This window comes from Bos mutus, chromosome 10, assembly GCF_027580195.1.
Source record: "Bos mutus isolate GX-2022 chromosome 10, NWIPB_WYAK_1.1, whole genome shotgun sequence".
Lineage (NCBI taxonomy): Eukaryota > Metazoa > Chordata > Mammalia > Artiodactyla > Bovidae > Bos > Bos mutus.
The window spans coordinates 4,005,541-4,028,344 of NC_091626.1; the positions used below are offsets into that span (position 1 = coordinate 4,005,541).

The following is a 22,804-nucleotide window of genomic DNA, read 5'->3' on the forward strand; positions in this document are numbered from 1 at the left end:
ATGCTGCAGGGCACCTGAGCCCATGTACAACTGCCGAGCCTGTCCTCTGGAGCCCACATGCAGCAAGTGCTCAGCCCTCACAGAGCAGTCGCTGAAGCCCGTGTGTCCACTGACCGTGCTCTGCAAGAGAAGCCCTGCACTGAGAAGCCCACACAGTGACTAAGGCAGTAGCCCCTGCTCTATGCAACTACAGAAAGCCTGTGTAGGACAGTGAAGACCCAGCACAGCCAAAATAAAGAAATTAACTTAAAAGATACACAGTAAACAAACAAAACCCCAGGCAGTCTGACTCCACAGCAGTGTGGTGGCAGGAGGAGGTGATGGGCAGGGTCCACCCGGATGCAGGTGGAGAAAATTTTTAAATAATAATGAAACCAATTAGAAGTCAGATGACTTTTTATCATCACCATGTATAAACTATATTTTCAACAATGCAATGAAATATTTTTCCTCACTTGGGTGAAACCACTTCCACCGTCTGATTCAGCTGGATGCTCCAATGTCTGTGCCTGATAGGCAGCAATGGTACAACTCTTAAGGAAAACTCAGCTGGGACGCTGAGGATGGCAGAGCAAAATGATGGAAAGACCCTGGTTTTTAAAATATTATTGTAGTAAAATGCATATATAACTTACCATTTAAAGCATACAATTCAGTGGCATTAAATACACTCACAATGTTTGGCAACCATCACCACTGTCCATTTCCAGAACTTCATCATCCCAAACATAAAACTTTATACCCATAAAACCCGATTCCTGTTTTTTCCCTTTCCGTGGCCCCTAGTCGCCTCTATTTTTCTCTATGACTTTGCTGCTCTAGGCACCTCATATAAGTGGAACCCTCCTTGTCCCTTTGTGTCTTTCTTCCTGTAGCTCTATGCTTTCAAGTTTCCATGTTATAGCATGTATCAGAATTTTATTTCTTTTTAAGGTGGCATAATACTCCACTGTATCTAAGAACTGGGTTTTTAATGACATCTTTGAGGCACATAAGGGGACCTCTTGCTAAGTCAGACAGTAAGTCTACCTTACAGTACAGGTCATACAGCATTGGCTTTTCTTTTCTCTTACAGCTGAAAGAATCCTGACACACACAGACACAACTCAGGTTCCCCTGTGGCTCCAGGGTGAGCAACAAGGCCCAGAGACACTCAAAATGGATATTCTCCAGCATGTGGCAAAATTTTACCCAATTTCCCTGTGTGTAAGTCTGAATGTACATGCGTATACACACTCACATGAAAAAGGCCACAGCTTTACCTCTTTTTATCCTGTTATTTTGATAACCCCTTATTACAATTGTTAATTTCAACATAACCAGTTACTCAGTACTTAACATTTTTCTTCATCATAAAAAATGTATTTGACTCCAAATCAAGTGACGACATTGTGCCTGGTGATCTGTGGAGAAGTACAGATTGACGCCTTTTTTTTAAAATACTTTTCTACAATCTTCACTGACACAGGAAATAATCAAGTTTAGTCAAGGTAAAGAATAAAAACATTTATTAAAACACACCATCCAGCGTCAATTGCTCCAACTTTGGCAGGCAGGCAGGCAAGGGTGAGTGGTTAATGTTTTATTTGTATACGAAACTGTAGATGCAGGAAGCAGTATGGCAACAACAAAAAAAATGCTTATCATTAGAACTGAAAAAGAAAAGTGAGTAGTCAGCTACTATGACAGAGGGAACTTTTAAGTCACAACGCAATGAGAAGAATCTTATCTTTAATAAGTACTAGTATCGGGGGAGGTCTGACTTACTTGCAAGATTATGAAACATGTTGGTTCATGACTGTGAAGAGGCGGACTGCAGAAAGCTGTGAGCAAACCCCAGTGTTAGCAAGGGGATATGGAGAAGTGGGGATAAAGAGAAAGAAAAATAGGGCAGAATGTTTCTGCAGCAAAGGTCTTTAGAAAAAAAAATTTTTTTAATTAAAAAAAATCTAAGCATGCATTGTAATGTTTTTCTGTGACTGTAAGAGCATAATGGGTAGCATTAGAAATCAATTACACTGTAAACATATACAACATCCTTTCATTGTGAGCATATATACGAAGCCTCCTGCATCTATTAAATTATATATTGCATCATAAAATTCTATCATTTGTTTGCTTGTTCCCTTTCCTGGTTCCTAGTTGTTCACATTCCGAGAGAGAAACAATGCCCTGTGCAGATTTATCAATCCAATCCTTTCTTTTCAGATGAAGAAGGGTAGTAGCTTGCCCATGGTCACGTTCCTCCTCAGTGAAAAAGACTGGAAAGAACCAGGTGCTCTGACACCCTATCGGGTGCTTGTCTCATTACAGCAGGACGGGACTCACTCTCTCCCATTCCTGGTCTGCACTTGATATAGTTCTCTGTCAATTTCAGCTGGGGCAGAAGGGCTGTGAAAGAAAGGAACTGGTCTGTTTGGAGGCTCTGATTCGCTATCACTGTGGGACAAGAAACCATAAAATGCATTTTCCACTTCAAGTCTGAAAGTAATCTACAACATACATACACACACACACACACACTCTCTCTCTCTCTCTCTCAGACTACTGAGAAATATTTCCTTGATAAAGTACTGTGCGAGACAGGAATTTTTAACTGCTTGCAAAGGAGAGGTTATTGATTTTAAAGGAGAACATCTGGCCAAGGATACACACACCTTTCAGAAGCTCTTCAAACAAAGTTCTGGTCATAGCCGATGACCAACATAGAGAGCTTCTGGCTCCAGGGGTCATGTCCACACCAGGCACAGACTCCCTAACCACAGTACCAACAAATGTGGTGGGAACTGCCTGCAAATATGTACACTACAGCAGAAGGGGAAGGACATTTGACTGGATTCTTTTAAGGAGCCCCACCACTGCCGCATCTATTCTGGGTTTCACATTTATCAGCACTCAACATTCTCAACGTTCTAGCCTGGCTGTCCTCGTGTCTGGGTGACAACACCCGGAGTGCTTCATTACGACATTTGTGAGAGGTACCTCGAAAGGCAGGCTGGTCAGATGTCTCCAGGTCGTTTTTTTCTGTGTGTCCTTTGAGAACAAAATCAAAGGGTAATTAATTGCATTTTTAAAATGTCTGTAAGTTTTTGTTCAAGTTCAATATAAGAAGATGAATTTAAAATATCCTTTGTAGTAATCATGAACCAGGAAAACTGAGAGGAAACAGAGCTCTTGAAACTCTAAAGAGTCCCAGTTTATGGAAACATCAGCAAATACCACAACTCTACGGACTGTCCTGCAGAAATTTATCTTTCTTGGGCTCCACAGGTTTCTGTAAGAGGCAGGTTCTCTTTCATTGAAACTTTTCCTAGGAACTTGTTTTCGCAAGTGAAGATAAATCCTTTGTTTTACAAAACAAGAGTCTGTCGTGTGTTGTGTGTGCTGTCTCAGGCAACAGATTGCCTTTGTACCATATTTCTGGTCTCTTTCCATATAGCTTGCTGTATCCTGTACACAGACTCCTGAAAAATCCTTTCCACTTGGGTAGGGAAGCCACGACTTTCTTCCTCCAGGGCGTTGATGGTTCGTAGAGCAAAGGGAGTTCTCTCTCGGGGCAGGGGATTGTTCAGGGGCCGCATGGGGATGACGGAGTTGTATTTGTGCTGCCTGTTAACGGAGTTCATGAGGGACGAATAGAACTGGAACTTACACCAGGTGTCCCTTAAGAAGTTTTCAGTCAACAGTAAGATAGTCCAGGCAGACCCGTTGACAGCATCATCCAAGTTCTGTAAATGCTGTCTGCCACATGGCATCTCGGCAAAGATGATTCCAGGCTTGATGCCAAAATCGTTTTCCAGCAGGCTCTGGACTCGGAGGGCTTCACCTGTGTCTTCTTCAGCGTGCAGTATCACAAATTTGAGGAACACCTCTTCTTCTGTGTCCTCTTCTGGCCTCTCCTCCACTCCCTCCTGCTCCCCTGCTGGCATCTCTGCGGTACTGCTGCACACAGCATCACCATGCAGGGAGATTTCTTCAGATTGCTTGGAATCTGACATGTGATGGCTTTGACTAGTATCCACACTCTGGCTTTTACCCCAAGGCACAGAAAGATGACAGGGATCCATTTTAGACTTTCCGATACCCATTATAAAGATCCGAGTCAGAAGAGGAAAGCTTTATTTATTTCTCAGCATTTCATTTCGTTCTAAAAGGAGAAATAACAAAGCAGAAGTATAATGTAAACTCAATCAAAACATTAAAAGTGGAAAATTTCATTCAACCTGAAAAACCTCAGGATTCTAATATAACATTCTTGAACAAAGAAGTGCCAAAGAGATCACTGGGAAATTAAATCACTTGTCTTTTTTGAGCTTCACAAGGGCTACGACAGGTAGTCAAGGCTAAGTTAAAGAGGGCCCAGTTTAATACAACAGGAGACATTTGGAAATTTTAAATGGTACTATATTCATGCTATAAACTTCCATATTATAATAAATTACTTTGGTATTTAGTGAAAAGATACCCTATCAACTCTAACCATATGGAGTATAAATCCAACTTCTTTATTCTAACAAATTATTGTGTAGACTAGAAAGAGCAAAACCTAAAGAAACAGAATATTCCAATATTCAAAATTTATTTTTATATCAAACACAAATACAAAACAATACAAATATCCTAAAGATGGCTAGCAGGTAGCTCTACTGACTCAGAATAAAGAGAAGATCTGAAATGTCAAACGACACGCCAGGATTCACTGGGTTAGAGTCTTTTTTTTTGTCTACAGTCAGGCTACATTATAATGGGGCTGGTAGAGAACTATAGTAAGGATTGTGAAAAGTAAGGAATATCTTTTTCCAGTTAATCCTGAGAATACTTAAGAAAACATATTTATTCACCTACGGAGAAATTAACATCTTGGTGTGGAAGTGAAATCTGGAAACAAAGCCTTGTAGTTTTCATCAGTGAAATTAACAAATAATCATTATAGTCTATACTTGTTCTTTTATTTAAAAAATTCTAAATTCAGATGGAAGAATTAGATCAGCTGTGAAAGGGACTCCATGTGAGCCTAATTTAAATAAATATTCAGATAATGTTCACAGTGTTGCTAATGTAATTCTCAAAATAGGCAGTTTCAAGGGGGATTCTTTTATAAAAAGACAGAAAATTTAGACTAAATATAAATTCCATGTTTTCAAAATATGGGCCCATAAGCTATATTCCAAGCATTTTTATTTATTGTTCATGGGCAAAAACCAGAGTTCAAGAAGAAATGAGAATCTGATTCATAATGTCCTAAGTAACATGTAGTTTACATATGCCAAAATAATTCAGGTTCAGAAGAAACCATGTAGCAAAACTGGTGAAAAATGTTAAGGGAAGAAAAAATAAGAGAATTTTCTTCCTAATGTACTTAAGGAGGGAAAGGTTTGCTACTGTCTCTGAATAGTGAAGGAACTGCTGGCTGCCACCTGTCATCCATTCTGTCTGAACGCCAGGTTTGGATCCACAGTATACCATGCCAGCCACCAAGTGGCGGTCCAAGGCATGACAGCCCTCCAATGCTACATACATACATCCCAAATAATAAACCTGAATGAATTCAGACTCTCTTCTTTGGTTAGGATTTATTGCTGACTTTGTTATTGTATCATGAGAAAATTTTACTATGCAAAATTGCAGAAAGAAGCTTCCCCTGCATTAAAAATAAGTTAAACTATTCAATCTATTAAAGTGTCAGTTAAAATAATCTTCACTTACTCATTAAGATAGGTTTTTAAACCAACTTAACTTCATTATCTTATACACTAGTTGCTGCAGATGAGGGCATGTGAAATAAGATGGCAGATTTTCCTAAGAAGTGTCAGAAACCTCTAGGGAAAATGGTGTGTCAAGTTAGATTGTGAAATTTTTGAAATAAAAAATAAACAGGTGGTGCTAATGGTAAAGAACTTGCCTGCCAATGCTGGAGACATGAGAGACATGAGTTCAATCCCTGGGACGGGAAGATCCTCTGGAGAAGGGAATGGCAACCCACTCCAGTATTCTTGCATAAAAAATCCAATGGACAGAGGAGCCTCGTGGGCTCCTCCATGGGATCACAGAGACGGACATGACTAAAGTGACTTAGCACACACGCAAAAAACAAAAGGAAAAAATTACACTATGGATAATAATTACAATTTCATGTCTCATTTTTCTTAAATTCTGGTTGGCAGAAAAGAGCAAAACACTCCAGAAATCTATGATGTGCTGTTCCACCTTCCAAGCACTGCTGCCCACCTCCACCTGAAGCAGACCAGCGAGAATCAAGTCAGTGACAATGTCTGAAAACTTCTTCTAATTTGGGGAGGGAGAAGGAAATGGCAACCCACTCCAGTACTCTTGCCTGGAAAATTCCATGGACGGAGGAGCCTGGTAGGCTATAGTCAATGGGGCTGCAAAGAGTCGGACACAGCTGAGCGACTTCACTTAAAGTAAGGAGGCAGCCAAGAGGCAAAGAGGCAGGAAGTTTTTCTGTGCTGGAGATCTGTCTTTCCCATCGCCACGTGATCCAGAGATGGAGAAGTGGTCCAGATTCATCACAGGGGTTCTCCAGGCTGGAAGGTGGGGGGCAGAGCCTGACCGTGCTCACCCTGAGCTAATTAACTCCATCAACAAAAAGAACAGAAGGCAGGCAGGGAATGTGGAAAGAACAGGGAAGGAAAGAAGGCTGGCGGAGAGAATCCTGCAAAGCCTTGTCAGCGTCTTCCTCCCCCATCACAGCCAGCCAGCACCAGGGTTCAGACATTCAGGTTTCTGCTCCTTCCCCTCAATTCAGAGGGAGGACAGTGAAGGTGCCGCTGGGGAAAGGCACACAGGATTGCTTACAGGAATAAAAATGTGTGTGTACACATTTTTGTGTGTTTATACATCTTTAATTTACTTCTTTGGAAAGGCACATTTTGAAAATCTTTGTATTGAGAAGTCTCACTACCATCCTTCTCTTCCCCATTCATCCTGTTACCCCCATTATACATGTATCTATATATTTCTTTCCTCATTTAAGAAAGTATCGTTGCATATATACATATACACTGCCAGAGTAATAGACAGGCGACTGCTTTTTCCCTTAATAACTTCAGAGCCTTCTATATCAGCATACAGAGAAACTCCACATAATCTCCCAACATGTGAATGTACCCTAACTGTCCCCTGTTCTTGACTATGTGATTTGTTTCCAGTCTATAACTATTATGAAAATGCTGCAGTGAATAACTTTGTACAAGTGCCACTTCATTCACATGCAAGGTCATCTGGAGAATAATGAGCCCAAATGGGATGTCTATATCAAAGGACAAATGTGTTTGTCACAGTGACAGATTTGGCCAAACTGCTCTCTGTAAACGGAAAAGGCAATGGCACCCCACTCCAGTACTCTTCCCTGGAAAATCCCATGGACGGAGGAGCCTGGTGGGCTGCAGTCATGGGGTTGCTAAGAGTCGGACACAACTGAGCGACTTCACTTTCACTTTTCACTTTCATGCACTGGAGAAGGAAATGGCAACCCACTCCAGTGTTTTTGCCTGGAGAATCCCAGGGACTGGGAGCCTGGTGGGCTGCCGTCTATGGGGTCGCACAGAGTCAGACACGACTTAAGTGACTTAGCAGCAGCAGCTCTCTGTAAGACTGAACATTTTTTTGTTTTGTTTTGCTTTTAACTTGACAGAGTGACACACCCACCTCCATCCCATGCCCCAGTAAAGATCTAAGACCAAAACGACCAATTACTATTGACCACAGCCCAATGGAGCTAATCACCAGGGCAACAGAAACGTGGAAAGATACAACTTAACAGAATGGAGCCCTTATACTGAAGTTCTGTAGGGAAGAGCAACAGGGTGAGGATCAGGAGACTCAGGCAAAAGCAGGTGCCAATGGAACCCCCCACATTTAACAGGAGTAAGACGAAAAGAACTGAATGGCATCTATGCATACTTGGCAAGTGTGCAAAAATATTACAGGAAGTAAGAAAGAACACAGAGAAGAATCATAGTAGGCAACAGTCAAATACAAATTTCCATTCTCATGAAGATTACGTGCTCTGGAATCAGACTGCATGAACATAAATCCCAGCCCTACTATACAAAAACAATTGCAAGACTTTGTACAAGTTACCGTACGTGTATCTCTGTGCTTTGATCTCATTGTGCATTAAATGGTGATAATTATAATCCTACCTTTAAGGTTTTCAGCAAGATCAAATGGCTTAGAAGAGTGCTCCATACATTTAGCTGTTAATTTTGTTATTAAATACATAACAAAGAAGCTGAAGAACACTTTACAGTTTTACTTTAGTAGCAGAATGCAGAACTAAGCCGTGTGCATCCAGAGGGGTGAGTGGCTGCGGCAGAGGATGCCAGAACTTCCCTCTGACTATTTCATTATTCTCAGGAAAAGAGGAAGCAAAACTCCTTCCTTAGGACTGCCCCAAACCTCAGTCTGTAGCATAAACAAAACTTAAATGATAGAGGATGGAACCTGTTGGGGTGAGACTACGGTGTCCCCAAGGTTATTACTCTTCTTTATGCTTGTGCGTGCTAAATCACTTTAGTTGTGTCTGACTCTTTGCGCCCGCCAGGCTCCTGTGTCCATGGGATTCTCCAGGCAAGAATACTGGAGTGGATTGCCATTCCGTCCTCCAGGGGATCTTTTGGACCCAGGGACTGAACTGGCGTGTTGACTAGTCCCCAGGTGCCCCCAGCAGAAGCCTTCTGTGGTTGCAGGAGGGTCAGGGCAGCACCCAGGGGGTCCTATCCCAACCACAGCCTCTCTTCCTGCAGAAACTTCCCAGGAGGTTCCTTGGGGTGGTTACAGCCAGCCCTCTCTGCCCTGGCCATAACTCAAAACTGAAACATCAGTGTGAATTTCTTGTTCACACAAAGTTTACTTTCCTCACCTAGACCTTTGCAACAGTTAATTGTATGTGTCAGCTGGGCAAGGCTACAGTGCCTAGTTGTTTGGTCAAACGTCAGTCCAGATGTCATCCTACAGGTATTTTTAGATGAGACTGACATTTAAAGCAGTAAACTTTAACTGTAAAAACATTGAGTCACTGTGCTGTCTGGCTGAATCTAATATAAGGTTGTAAATCAACTGTATCTTAAATTTAAAATGTAAATGAATAACGCAGTAGACTCTGAGTAAAGCAGATTACTCTCCATAGTGTGGGTGAGACTTAGCCAAAAAATGAAGGCCTTAAGAGCAATACTGAGGTTTCCCCAAGGAATTCTGCCTTGGGAAGGCAACAGAGAAATTCCACCTGAACTCCCAGCCTTCATATGCAAAACTGCAAAGTCAACTCCGATCTGAGTGTCCAGCCCTGCCAGTCACAAGAGCCAGTTTCTTACAGTAAACCTCCCACCCTTCCTGCCTCTCCCCCTATGAAACCTACTGGTCCTGTTTTGCTGAAAAACCCAACTGTAACCCTCCATAAAAGTTTGTTGCCCTCAGAATTAAGAGTTACTGTTTGCTATTTTAAAAACATTTTGACAACTTTGGAAGAGAGACTCCCAAACAACAGGAAGTGAAACAATGACCAGTAATAATTTGATAATAAAATACATATTCATCCACAATTTTCAACCTGTCCTTGTGTTTACCACTGAAAATGCTTATGTGTTTAAATCACTGCCTCTGAAATTTAATACATTTAACGAACATTTAGGCATCTAGTATACTTGGCTCCTTCAGCCCTGGAGAAACTTTCAGTTGTTTTTCCTATCTGAATAGCACCATCTTGTGGCAAATACGTACAAAATTAGTTTCTTTGCTTAATTAACAGGCTTTATCATTATTAATAAATGTAAATGTTGCTGAGAAGGAAATGGCAACCCATTCCAGTGTTCTTGCCTGGAGAATCCCAGGGACGGGGGAGCTTCCATCTATGGGGTCGCACAGAGTCAGACACGACTGAAGCGACTTAGCAGCAGCAGCAGCTGAAAACCTACTCTGCACCAAGCCCTGCTGTGTTTTAGGGAAGTGGAGCCAGGATACAGAGACAGGACTCACTGCACCGGTGCTCCCGTCAGGTAACAGGGGCTACCGGAGCACTCAGGATGGACACTGCAGCAGGGAGCACTCGCATCAGGAAGGCCGAGAAGGGACGGTTTCAGGCAGTGGGAGCAGCATTTGCAAAGACACTTGAGGCACCAGAGGGCACAGCGTGTTAGGATGGCTTTGCACTTGGTGTTTAGAAGCCTCAAGTCCATATGCAGGGATGGGAGGGGGATAGGATAGTGTTAGACATCAGGGCAGACAGACAGCAGGATTGGAGAGAGTAAGGAACCTAGAATATTCGGCTCAGGACTTTGAACTTGATCCTGTGGGCAGACAGAGAGCCCCTGGCAGGTGTTAAGTAGGGGAGTGAGATGATCTGACTTGTTTTAGACAGGTTAAGATAGTTGGAGTAAAGAGATGAAGCCTGAGGGCCGTGAGGCTGTGGACAGGAAGAGTAATCAGATGAGAGGCTGCTGCAATAACCTAGGTGAGAAAGCAGAGCCCTCAACCAAGTGACAGCGAAGGCAAAAATGTGCAGGAGAAAGGAAAGCTTAGCTAAGAAGGACAGGAGAAGTCAACAGCTACAAATGAAGACGATGTCATTAAGAGGAGGGAAACTTGGAATGCCTGGAAATAGAGGGAACTGGCTGGTAGAGAGAAAGAGGATGAAGAAGTGTGTGGGGACTTCTCAGGGCTGAGCTGTTTTCCTCTTGGTCACTGGGCAGCCCTGTCTCTCTCCTACTCCCCTTTGCCCTGTGAGGAGGAGGAGAGCCACCAAATTCTTCAGGGCGTTAGGTCTCAGGGTAATGTCTGTGATGAACACTGCAGATGGTGTGGTGGCCTGTGGGACTCTGGGATTTGGCATCTTGGGAGAAAGTGAGCACAGTTGGTTTTTAGGAGGCATGGCTGCATTGTATCGGAAGAGAGCGCCCTGCTCCTGCGGTCCTGGTCTGGAGGTTTAAGAATGGAAAGAAGGCAAGGTATGGATGTTAAGTAGCCAAAGGGGCATTCTGTAGCAGGTACAGCAGACAGGCTCAACCAAATTTATGCCAACTTCCTTTTAGTGAACCTTCCCGTACTACAAGTACTAAAAGCTGTATTTCCCAGACTTCCTTAAAGCTAGGGTACTGGGTGTAACTTATGTTCTGCCAACATGTCTGAGTTAAATATGAAGGGAGGCAGAGCATGAAGCAATATTTTGCAGAGCTGCTGTGATTCAGGAGCTGGCAGCATGCTGAGCTGCAGGAGGGTTCACAGTTTTGGCAAAAGTCCCTGCTCCACTAGCCCAGTTCTGCAGGTGATGTTCCGAGGTGTTTCCAGAAACTCAACCTGGAGCCTAGCTCTTCGACTCGCCCAATGATAGTGTACATTTTGTAATATCCGCCACTATATACCTTTCTGCTTAAACTAGCTTGAGTAGATTCTGTTTTCTGCAACTAAACTGTAATTGATACAGCATCCAAATCCAGGCCAGGGAACTACAGCAAGTCAGCAGCAAAACACAGCACTGCCATCTGTTTTTGTATGTTTCACTGGAAGACAGCCACACCATTCATTCCTGTATTGTCTACGGCAAATTTCACGCTAAAGAGGCAGAGGTGAGCAATTCTAGTGGGAGCCGGATGGCCCAGATGGCCCAGGATATTTATTGCCAGGACATGACAGAACAGACCTGTGCTGGTTAAGATGAGGAACATGCAGACTTTTACATCAGACCCACACCCTGAAAATATTTTAAAATCCCCACTAGGGTGATCAATATGTTCAGGAATAGAATGGGTAGAATTTGAATCCACCTGATCTTACATTTATAACACTTACTGAAGGTCAGTTTAGTTCAGTTATCAGTCGTGTCCGACTCTTTGTGACCCCATGAACTGCAGCACGCTAGACCTCCCCATCCATCACCAACTCCCAAAGCTTACTCAAACTCATGTCCATTGAGTTGCTGATGCCATCCAACCATCTCATCTTCTGTCATGCCCTTCTCCTCCTGCCTTCAATCTTTCCTAGCATCAGGGTCTTTTCCAATGAGTCAGCTCTTCACATCAGGTGGCCAAAGTATTGGAGTTTCAGCTTCAGCATCAGTCCTTCCAATAAATATTCAGGACTGATTTCCTTTAGGATGGACTGGTTGGATCTCCTTGCAGTCCAAGGGACTCTCAGAGTCTTCTCCAACACCACAATTCAAAAGCACCAATTCTTCGGTGCTCAGCTTTCTTTATATTCCAACTCTCACACCCATACATGACTACTGGAAAAACCATAGCTTTGACTAGATGGACCTTTGTGGGCAAAGTAATGTCTCTGCTTTTTAACATGCTGTCTAGGTTGGTCATAATTTTTCTTCCCAGGAGTGTGTGTCTTTTAATTTCATGGCTTCAGTCACCATCTGCAGTGATTCTGGGGCCCAAGAAAATAAAGTCTGTCACTGTTTTCACTGTTTCTCCATCTATTATGCCACAGAGATGGGACCAGATGCCATGATCGTAGTTTTCTGAATATTGAGTTTTAAGCCAACTTTTTCACTCTCCTCTTTTACTTTCATCAAGAGGCTCTTTAGTTCTTCACTTTCTGCCATAAGGGCAGTGTATCTGCATATTTGAGGTTATTGATATTTCTCCCAGAAATCTTGATTCCAGCTTGTGCTTCTTCCAGCCTAGCGTTTCTCATGATGTACTCTGTATACAAGTTAAACAAGCAGGGTGAAAATATACAGCCTTGACGTACTCCTTTCCCTATCTGGAACCAGTCTGTTGTTCCATGTCCAGTTCTAACTGTTGCTTCCTGACCTGTATACAGATTTCTCAAGAGGCAGGTCAGGTGGTCTGGTATTCCCATCTCTTTAAGAATTTTCCAGAGTTTGTTGTGGTCCACACAATCAAAGGCTTTGGCATAGTCAATAAAGCAGAGGTATATGTTTTTCTGGAACTCTCTTGCTTTTTCGATGATTCAGCAGATGTTGGCAATTTGATTTCTGGTTCCTCTGCCTTTTTTAAATCCAGTTTGAACATCTGGAAGTTTACGGTTCACATACTCTTAAAGCCTGGCTTGGAGAATTTTGAGCATTACTTTACGAGAGTGTGAGATGAGTGCAATTGTGTAGTAGTTAGAGCATTCTTTGGCACTGACTTTCTTTGGGATTGGAATGAAAACTGACCTTTTCCAGTCCTGTGGCCACTGCTGAGTTTTCCAAATTTGATGGCATATTGAGTGCAGCACTTTCACAGCATCACCTTTGAGGATTTGAAATATCTCAACTGGAATTCCATCACCTCCACTAGCTTTGTTCACAGTGATGCTTCCTCCACTTGACTTTGCATGCCAGGATGTTTGGCTCTAGGCTGGTGATCACACCATCTTCATTATCTGGATCATGAAGATCCTTTTTGTACAGTTCTTCTGTGTATTCTTGCCAGCTCTTCTTAATATCTTCTACTTCTTAGGTCCATACCATTTCTGTCCTTTATGGTGCCCATCTTTGCATGAAAGGTGAGTTGTCATTGATTTATTCTTTGGGGGAGTTCCATAGAATCCATAAGGATGGAGAAGGCCCAGTCTAAATGAAAGGATTAATTGTATCAACTATTACCCATTGATACTTACTAGAGTCAAAGTAAACCAGGGCCTATGTTGTCCACTTTAGGTTCCAGCTCTGGCATTAGAAAGGTTAGGCATCTTCAGGGGTCTGGCACCCTGCGTCTTCCCTGCACAGCACTCATGACAGTTAATTACTATGGTGTGAGTATCTGCTTAGGTTCTCATCTTTCCCATTAGCCTGTAAACTCTACTGGGGTAACACCAAATCTTTCTTGTCCCTGTATCTCCAGAGCCTTGTAACAGTCAGCATTCAACAATACCTTTTGAATGAACGAATGAATCATAAAATTCCACATATAAGATTAACAGTTTTTCAGGTTGAGGGACACCCAAACACAACTCTTTAACATCCTTATTATACAAATTATTGACCCAATCAGAATACGGACATGCTGCAGTCTATGGGGTCGCAAAGAGTTGGACATGACTGAGCGACTGTACAACAAATTTTATCTCCAGATTGAGTAAAGCATGTCTCCTCCACCTGCCAATAATACCCTGCTCATATCTCTTATAATACGCACTGCACTGTACTTTTAACTTGCCTTCCTTGCTGGTCTGGAAGGTAGCTTCCACCTTATTTCCCCAGACTTCTCCACCATGGAAAATGGCACCATCGATCTGCCCAGTCACCTCAGCCAGACACCTCAGGAATCACTGACATTGTCCCTTCCATTCCTACACTTTCACTTCTAAGCTGTCACCAAGTCAACCTGCAAAAGACATCTCAAAATGTTCCACTTCCTCCTTTATTGCATTTTCATTCTACATCAATATCTTTCCCCTAGTCCACTACACTGCTCCTTCCTAACTGGTCTTCTATGGCCACTCTTGGTCAGTCTAATTCATTCTCCACTCAGCAGCCACACAATTTTAAGCTATGCTTTTTCCAGTAGTGATGTATGGATGTGAGAGTTGGACTATAAAGAAAACTGAGTGCTGAAGAAATGATGCTTTTGAACTGTGGTGTTGGAGAAGACTCTTGAGAGTCCCTTGGACTGCAAGGAGGTCCAACCAGTCCATCCTAAAGGATATCAGTCCTGGGTGTTCACTGGAAGAACTGATGCTGAAGCTGAAACTCCAATACTTTGGCCACCTGATGCAAAGAACTGACTCATTGGAAAAAGACCCTGAAACTGGGAAAGACAGGAGGAGAAGGGGATAAAAGAGGATGAGATGGTTGGATGGCATCACCGACTCGATGGACATGAATTTGATCAAGCTCCAGGAGTTGGTGATGGGACAGGGAAGCCTGGCGTGCTACAGTCTATGGGGTCCCAAAGAGTCTGACATGACTGAGCGACTGAACCGAACAACCCTCCAATGGCTTCCCACTGCTCTTAGAATCAGAATTTCTTCATATGGCAAAGGATGCCCTTCATGATCTGACTCCTTCAGCTCCAAGCTCATCTCATGCTTCTTTCTCCTCTGCTCCCCCAGTTCCCTACACGTGGGTTTTGTTTTATTTCTCAAACTTGCTCAGCTTTCTCCTATCACAGGATCTAGGGAACTATTTTATTGAAATTTTGAAATATGAGTTATATGACAATATATTTCTTATTAGAGAACTTGAATACAGTATTGTAGGCTAGCCAACATTCTACTGGAGGTAAATAATCAAAAATTTCAAATAGTAGGGAATGGCAACATAAACTATGCCATACTATTCACATGACGAACTCTGTGAAATCATTACAATGTTTACAAATGTTATGAATTATTTTAATAACATGAGAAAACTTTAATAACATATAAGAAATTTTAATGATCCTGTACTATGATCTTAGCTTTGTAAAAACAAACTACAGAGAATACAGATTGGAAAGAAGTACATCAAAAAGGTAACATTGTTTATCTGTGTATGGTAGATGTATGGATGTAATCTGGGAAAAAAATTTTTTTTTTTTTTTTAGGAAATATGTTGTTCTCTAGGTTTTGTATTTCTAAACAGAGGTCATGTTAACCTGATGCCCCAGAGAGTATATTCCTTAGGTGCCACACGTGCACATTTTGGATGGGTTTAACCCACATCCAGGTTTAACTCTGCTTGACCTCCCCCTTTTTTTTTTTTAAACCTATATACAAATTTCTAATAGTTGGGGTTTTCTAACTCTAAACCGAATAGTGGTCCTCCAATATTCCACTGAACAACATACACAGCAGAGGACAGAGTATTCATTTCCACAGTACCTAAAACAGATCCTTGAGCAAGTAAATGTTAAATTACTTTAAAAAACTGCTTCTATCAAGGGTTTCCTGGTGACTCAGTGGTATAAAGAATCCACCTGCCAATGCAGGAGGCATGGGTTCAATCCCTGGTCAGGGGAAGACCAGGATTCCACACTCCTTGGAAAAACTAAGCCCATATGCACAACTATTAAGCCTGTGCTCTAGAGCCCAGGAGCTGAAACTACTGAAGCCTTAATGCTCTAGAGCCTGTGTTCTGCAGCAAGAGAAACACCAGGAGAAGCCCATAGGCCACAACCAGAGAGCAGCCCCGGCTCACCGCAACTAGAGAAAGCCGAGGCAGCCACGAAGATCCCACACAGCCAAAAATAAATAAATGGAACAATTAAAAAAAAACTGCTTCTGTCAGGTAGAAAAACAAAAAAGCACAAGCTGATCTTCCTCTGCAGAGCCTGCCTCTTTTCTCAGCTGCTAAGATGCTCCATGCTAATGAGTGCTGTCTGATCAACGGAGAAGCCTAGGGCAGGAGTTCTGATCCCAACTTCCCTCAAGGCTTCCCTTTATCCCTCCTACTCATTCCATGTTCCAAATCCCTTTACTTTGAATTTTTATTTAATCTTCTACCATAAATATTTATTCAAACATCTGAAATCCCAATTCTGACATGAGAAAGTTTTTTCTATTCTTTTAAAAGAGAGGAAGGTAGGATATACACTACTGATAATATCACAGAACTAGCTGCTTGGGATTAAAATAGAAAATAAATATTATAAATTAAATGATCTTTTATTCCCCAACAGCTTTTTGAGAAGATGAAAATATTGCTTTTTATTTCCATTCCCACATATTTTAAAAAGAGAACTGAATTTTGTTATGCAAGCTTGATATTCTGTGGTACTGGCTTAGTCACTACACAACTTAAAAATGCATATAATAACCTCTGAACAAGCACCTTCATTTATCTTCTTCCTGTTATGATGACCTGCTTCTGGAACCATTCAACAAGGCTCCAAGTCAGAGATTACTGCTTCCCACTGAAGAGAAGAAATTGGAAAAGAAAAAAACTTGCATATTCTTTCCAGTAAATGGAGGATTTTCCTTTCATTTTCTATATTTCAAAAGGAGAACTGGCCTTAAAGTGCAAATCTTCTCCAAAACAGAAACATTTTACAAAAACGCAAACTGTACATTTTATCAAAATGAGACTTGGGAGAAAAATGCTTGTGCTCTTTTAATATTAGAGAGCTTTAGCAACCAATGATTTAAAAGTGCCATCAGCTTCATGGGATATTAGAGAGTACTGTTCAGTATCTAACAGCCACTGACCCAGACAGTCAGGGTCGAGAAGACGTTACCAGGACTAAGGCAGTAATCCTTGAGAAAGCCGGAACAGGGGAATGGGTAAAGTAAAGTGTACAGCCTGCGACAGTCTAGCAGAGACCCCTGCAGGCAAGGAGAATGGAAGCAAAATCAGAGCCACTCCAGCCAAGTGGGTGGGGAAGCTGGAGAGATCCCCATGAAAGCAGTCAGGGGTGTGATGACACAGGGTCTGCAGCCACAGTCAGAGTTTTGTTTTTATGATTCTGATGAGAAGCCACCAGAAGGTTCTGAAGAGAGGGGAAAGCTCTGACTAGATATTTCTAAAAATAGCTGCTGTCTGGAGAAACGCTGAAGACAAGAGCAAGGGTAGAGGCCGGAAGACGTGATCAGTCGTCACAGTCTTCCGAGTACAAGAGGACTGTGGTTTGCGTTAGAGAGGGCGTAACGTATGATCGGATTTGAGCTATCTTTTCAAGGCAGAGTCAACAGTTTGCTGGATGCTTGGATGTGGGGTCTGAGCTGAAAAAAGGAATCAAATGACAACCCCTAGACTTGCAGCCTCACTGGATGGCAGTAACATTTCCTGTGATTAGGAAGGTAAATGAGAGGAGAACGGAAGAGAGGACTGAGTGGGTGCCTGTCAGTAATTCTTCTGGAACACACTAAATTTAAATGCCCATCAGACTTCCAAGTGGAGATGTTAAGCTAGATACTAGATGTGAATCTAGAGCTCAGGAGAGAAGTGAAGCTACAAAGAAAAATCTGAAAGTCATCAGCTTATAGATGGTATTTACAGTCATGAAATATGCCTTGGGATAGAAATTGCCTTGGGAGAAAGTATGGTTCAAAAGGGAATCTGGCCAAGAACCAAACACCGTAGCAGTCTAACGTGTGGTAGCTAAGAAGAGAAGCCTGGAAACATAGCAAGAATAGCCAGGGAGGCGGAAGGACATTCAGAAAGTGGCGGTGAGCTGAGCGCCACATGCAGGAAAAAATATCGAGGAGGAGGGAGCAGATAACTAATTCATAGGAGGTGAAAACTCGCACAAATAACTGATTTATCAGGAGGCATTTGTTAAATGAATAAATTTAAAAAATATCACAGGGAGCAAATGACTCTATAGATGAAGTGCAAAACATCCAACACACAGCTCGACATTTGAGGAATAGTCACTTTGCTTCAGGAGGAGGTAAGTCTGTATCTGCTCATCTACTTTTTTATTTCAGTGAGTTGCTTAACTCCATCTGTAACCAACACATTACTTAAGATGTTAAAATGGGCCACATTTTTAAGGATTTTTAAAGTTTACTGCCATGAAAAACTGGATAGGTCCTAACAAACAATACTGAAAACGAGCTCACCGCTGCCAGCCCTAAGTCTTTTCATCCAAATTAGCTTTTGGACAAGGTCCCAAATAAGCAAACCAAAACCAAAACTTTCAGCACAGACTCAAGCGTGCCTGGCGGAGGCTCCCACCAGGAGAACTTTTAAAGCCTTCTGAAACGCTGGGCTCTTTGCTTAGGATTCTGAGATTTCTTTAAAAAAAAATAATAATAAATAGGTTTTATAGTCAAAATGAAGCTTCAAGAAAGGTAGAGTTGCGAGAGGGACCCTCCCCTCAGAGGAAGGCGACTCAGCCGAAAGGACGGCCGGCTCCCCGACCCCCGGCTCCCCGAGGTGTCCGCCCGCCCGGCCCCAGACCTCCCGGAACCCGGCCCACCCGAGCGGACGCCGGCTACTTGCCAGGTAGGCGCGCTGCTCCGAGCCCCGCGGCGACGTCTTCCTCTCCCGCCTAGCGCTCCACGACTTCCGGTGGGCGGGGGTCGAGAGGGCCGGCGGGCGGCGCGGACCCGCCCCACGCCCGCGGCACGAGCGCGGCGCGCGGAAGTCCGGGGGCCGGCGCGTCCCGCCCCTTGGGGGCGCGCCGCCACTTAGCCGTCTGCGGGTCCACCCCGCCCGCGGGGAGGCTGGGGTGCATCAGGCTGGAAGTCTTCGGCTGGCGGTGGGAAAGAGCCGGCCGGGACAGCGAAGGAGAGGAGCTCGCGCAGGGGAGTTCAGCCCGCGCTGCTGCCTTGTTGTTATTGTTTTTTAAAGGCCCACGAGAGCCGACTCGGAGGTTAGGACGGAAGAAGGACTCCACTGTCTTCCCTGCAGACCTGGGCTCTGGGGTGGGAGCTGCAGCCGCGGCCTCTGCGCCTACCCAGCGCGCCCGAACACTGAGCCTGCAGCAAGCCCCGGGGCTCCCAACAGAAGCCTCTAGATGCTATAAAGGAAGGAAACAGCCAGTCTCACCCAAACTCTGTAAGACCCTCCTCGAGGTACAGCGACTCTCCAGTTCCTCCAAGTTGGTCCCTTGACTTTCCCTATTTCTTTGGGGTTCTCTCACTGACTGCTGCAGCAATCAGCCACGTCCCTGGTTAGGGATGGTGGCGCATCAGTAACCACCCCCCTTCCCCCAAACGCACACATGCCAGGCCGAAAGCCACCTTGAGAAAGATTCTTTTCTCAGATTCTGTATTGCAGCCGAAACGCCACTGAATGTTTAGGAAGAACAAAAAAACAACCAAGTAATCTAAGACTTTGACAGTGTGGATCACAGTAAACTGTGGACAATTCTGAAAGAGATGGGAATACCAGACCACCTGACTTGCCTCTTGAGAAATCTGTATACGGGTCAGGAAGCAACAGTTAGAACTGGACATGGAACAGACTGGTTCCAAATAGGAAAAGGAGTACGTCAAAGTGGTATATTGTCACCCTGCTTATTTAACTTATATGCAGAGTACATCATGAGAAACGCTGGGCTGGAAGAAGCACAAGCTGGAATCAAGATTTCTGGGAGAAATATCAATAACCTCAGATATGCAGATGACACCACCCTTATGGCAGAAAGTGAAGAGGAACTAAAAAGCCTCTTGATGAAAGTGAAAGAGAGTGAAACGTTGGCTTAAAGCTCAATATTCAGAAAACGAAGATCATGGCATCCGGTCCCATCACTTCATGGGAAATAGATGGGGAAACAGTGGAAACAGTGTCAGACTTTATTTTGGGGGGCTCCAAAATCACTGCAGATGGTGACTGCAGCCATGAAATTAAAAGACGCTTACTCCTTGGAAGGAAAGTTATGACCAACCTAGAGAGCATATTCAAAAGCAGAGACATTACTTTGCCAACAAAGGTCCATCTAGTCAAGGCTATGGTTTTCCAGTGGTCATGTATGGATGTGAGAGTTGGACTGTGAAGAAGACTGAGCGCTGAAGAATTGATGCTTTTGAACTGTGGTGTTGGAGAAGACTCTTGAGAGTCCCTTGGACTGCAAGGAGATCCAACCAGTCCAGCTGAAGGAGATCAGCCCTGGGATTTCTTTGGAAGGAATGATGCTAAAGCTGAAACTCCAGTACTTTGGCCACCTCATGTGAAGAGCTAACTCACTGGAAAAGACTGATGCTGGGAGGGATTGGGGGCAGGAGGAGAAGGGGACGACAGAGGATGAGATGGCTGGATGGCATCACTGACTCGATGGACGTGAGTCTGAGTGAACTCTGGGAGTTTGTGATGGACAGAGAGGCCTGGCGTGCTGCAATTCATGGGGTCGCAAAGAGTCGGACACGATTGAGCTACTGAACTGACTGAACTGAATCTAAGACGATGAAAAGCCAGATACATAATCCTACCATCTCTCTCTCAGGCTTCCAATTGTAATCATACCCAAAGACCCCAAGTCAGAAATCACATACACCACCACCATCCCACTTCCCCCACCCTGTATGCAGGCCCATTTCAGGCAATCCCTACTCACTGATGAAGGAGGAGAAGTCCATTACAAAACCTCAGAGAAGACAATGAAGAGTAAACTGGAATTGAAGGCCCATACCTGGATCTCCAGGGCTTCCCTGGTGGCTCAGCTGGTAAAGAACCCCCTGCAATTCATGAGACCCAGGTTCCATCCCCTGGAGGAGGGAACCCACCCCAGTATTCTTGCTTGGAGAATCCCATGGACAGAGGAGCACCTGGATCTCAGAGGCTTACTACATACAGGTAGAGCTAGGTTATTTTCTCTCCTTCTCCCCACTACCTAACATCAATCAGGATGGGCCATCGAAGGTGGCACCGGCAGACTGTTTACTTGGTGAAATGCCCTATTAAGCCTATGTCAACACAATTCATTATCCACTGACAGCTGGGTTTTCCTCCATCCTCTGTTTCAAATAGTGGCCTCCCTGTTCCTAACCCTGGTACTTTTGTTGCCTTTTCTCTGGCAATCTCTCTTTGTCAACTGACAAACTTGACCATTGTCTCCTCCAGATACTCAATGTCCTTGATGTTAACAACCCAGGAGCCTTCATGCTCATCCAACTTGTTAAAATTCTCTTTCAGGTTTTTCCTGCCTGTTCCTCTTCTTCTGGCAGCTCTTTAAATCACTGCTTTCCAAACCTTTTCATTGAAATACCATTAATGACAAAGGTGATAAACATTTACTTCCCCATTCACCACCCACATTACACGCATAAATTAACTATGCATAAATGAACCTAAAGTGACTCATGTCAAGGACAAATTGAATTGTCTCATTTTAGGTTTTAAGTTGCTCCAAATTCTGCATTGTTCTTCATAAATATTCACATGCTGTACTAAAATTTCAAATTGGTTACAAGTTTAAGTTTTCTTCTCAAATTATCCAGTACAGGTTTCAAGAAAACACACCTATCACTTATGCCACAAGTATGAATTATTTAGTGTCTTCTATGTGCTAGGCCAACCTAGATAGCATATTGAAAAGCAGAGACATTACTCTGCAAACAAAGGTCTGTCTAGTCAAGGCTGTTTTTCCAGTGGTCATGTATGGATGTGAGAGGGGCTGTGAAGAAAGCTGAGCGCCAAAGAATTGATACTTTTGAATTGTGGTGTTGGAGAAGACTCTTGAGAGTCCCTTGGACTGCAAGGAGATCCAACCAGTCCATTCTGAAGGAGATCAGCCCTGGGTGTTCTTTGGAAGGAATGATTCTAAAGCTCAAACTCCAGTACTTTGGCCACCTCATGCGAAGACTGACTCATTGGAAAAGACTCTGATGCTGGGAGGGACTGGGGGCAGGAGGAGAAGGGGACGACAGAGGATGAGATGGCTGGATGCCATCACTGACTCAATGGACGTGAGTCTGAGTGAACTCCAGGAGCTAGTGATGGACAGGGAGGCCTGGCGTGCTGCGATTCATGGGGTTGCAAAGAGTAGGACACGACTGAGCGACTGAACTGAACTGATGTGCTAGGCACTACGGATACAATGTGAACAAGACAGACATTGCCCAGTTCTCACAGAGCTTTTGCAGTCTAGAGCAGGAGACAGACAAGGGGCGCTGTTTACAATTTCAGATCTACTCACTGAAAAGCATGAATGAATGAATGGAAGAAAGCAGAGTAAAGTGCTAATTAAGTCAGTAAAGAGATGGCTTCTCTGACATGTGGGGTGTTTTTCCTGTGGCTTCACACCCTGAAACCCTTGGCATTCCTTGCTGACGTTTTCAGGATGTTGATCCACTGTCCTCTTTCACTTACTCTACCATTTCCCGGGATATCTTACGTATGTCCAGCAGACTCACCTCAGTCAGTAAGGGCATAAATGATTTGTACATGATTAATGAACTTGACCTCATTGACATAGATAGATTATGGCACGATGCAATTTCAGAATATTCTTTTCAGATACATACAGAA

The 22,804-nt window shown here is 43.5% G+C and overlaps 1 protein-coding gene across 3 annotated transcripts in view; it reads right to left on the reverse strand.

Moving 5' to 3' along the window:
- Positions 1 to 1,492: 1,492 nt before the first annotated feature.
- The window catches only part of TICAM2 (TIR domain containing adaptor molecule 2), a 44,292-nt gene continuing 22,980 nt past the window's right edge, over positions 1,493 to 22,804 (reverse strand). Inside the window, exons 1-2 of one of the 3 annotated variants that reach the window (XM_070377200.1) lie at positions 18,836 to 18,993; positions 1,493 to 4,147 (exon numbers count right to left, since the gene is read on the reverse strand). In XM_070377200.1, the coding sequence (XP_070233301.1) occupies positions 3,390 to 4,088 (699 nt within the window). In that variant the 5' untranslated portion in view covers positions 4,089 to 4,147; positions 18,836 to 18,993 and the 3' untranslated portion in view covers positions 1,493 to 3,389. Of the gene's footprint in view, positions 4,148 to 18,812; positions 18,994 to 22,804 lie in introns of those variants that run through there. The other 2 variants (XM_070377201.1, XM_014480188.2) reach the window with 2 other exon arrangements.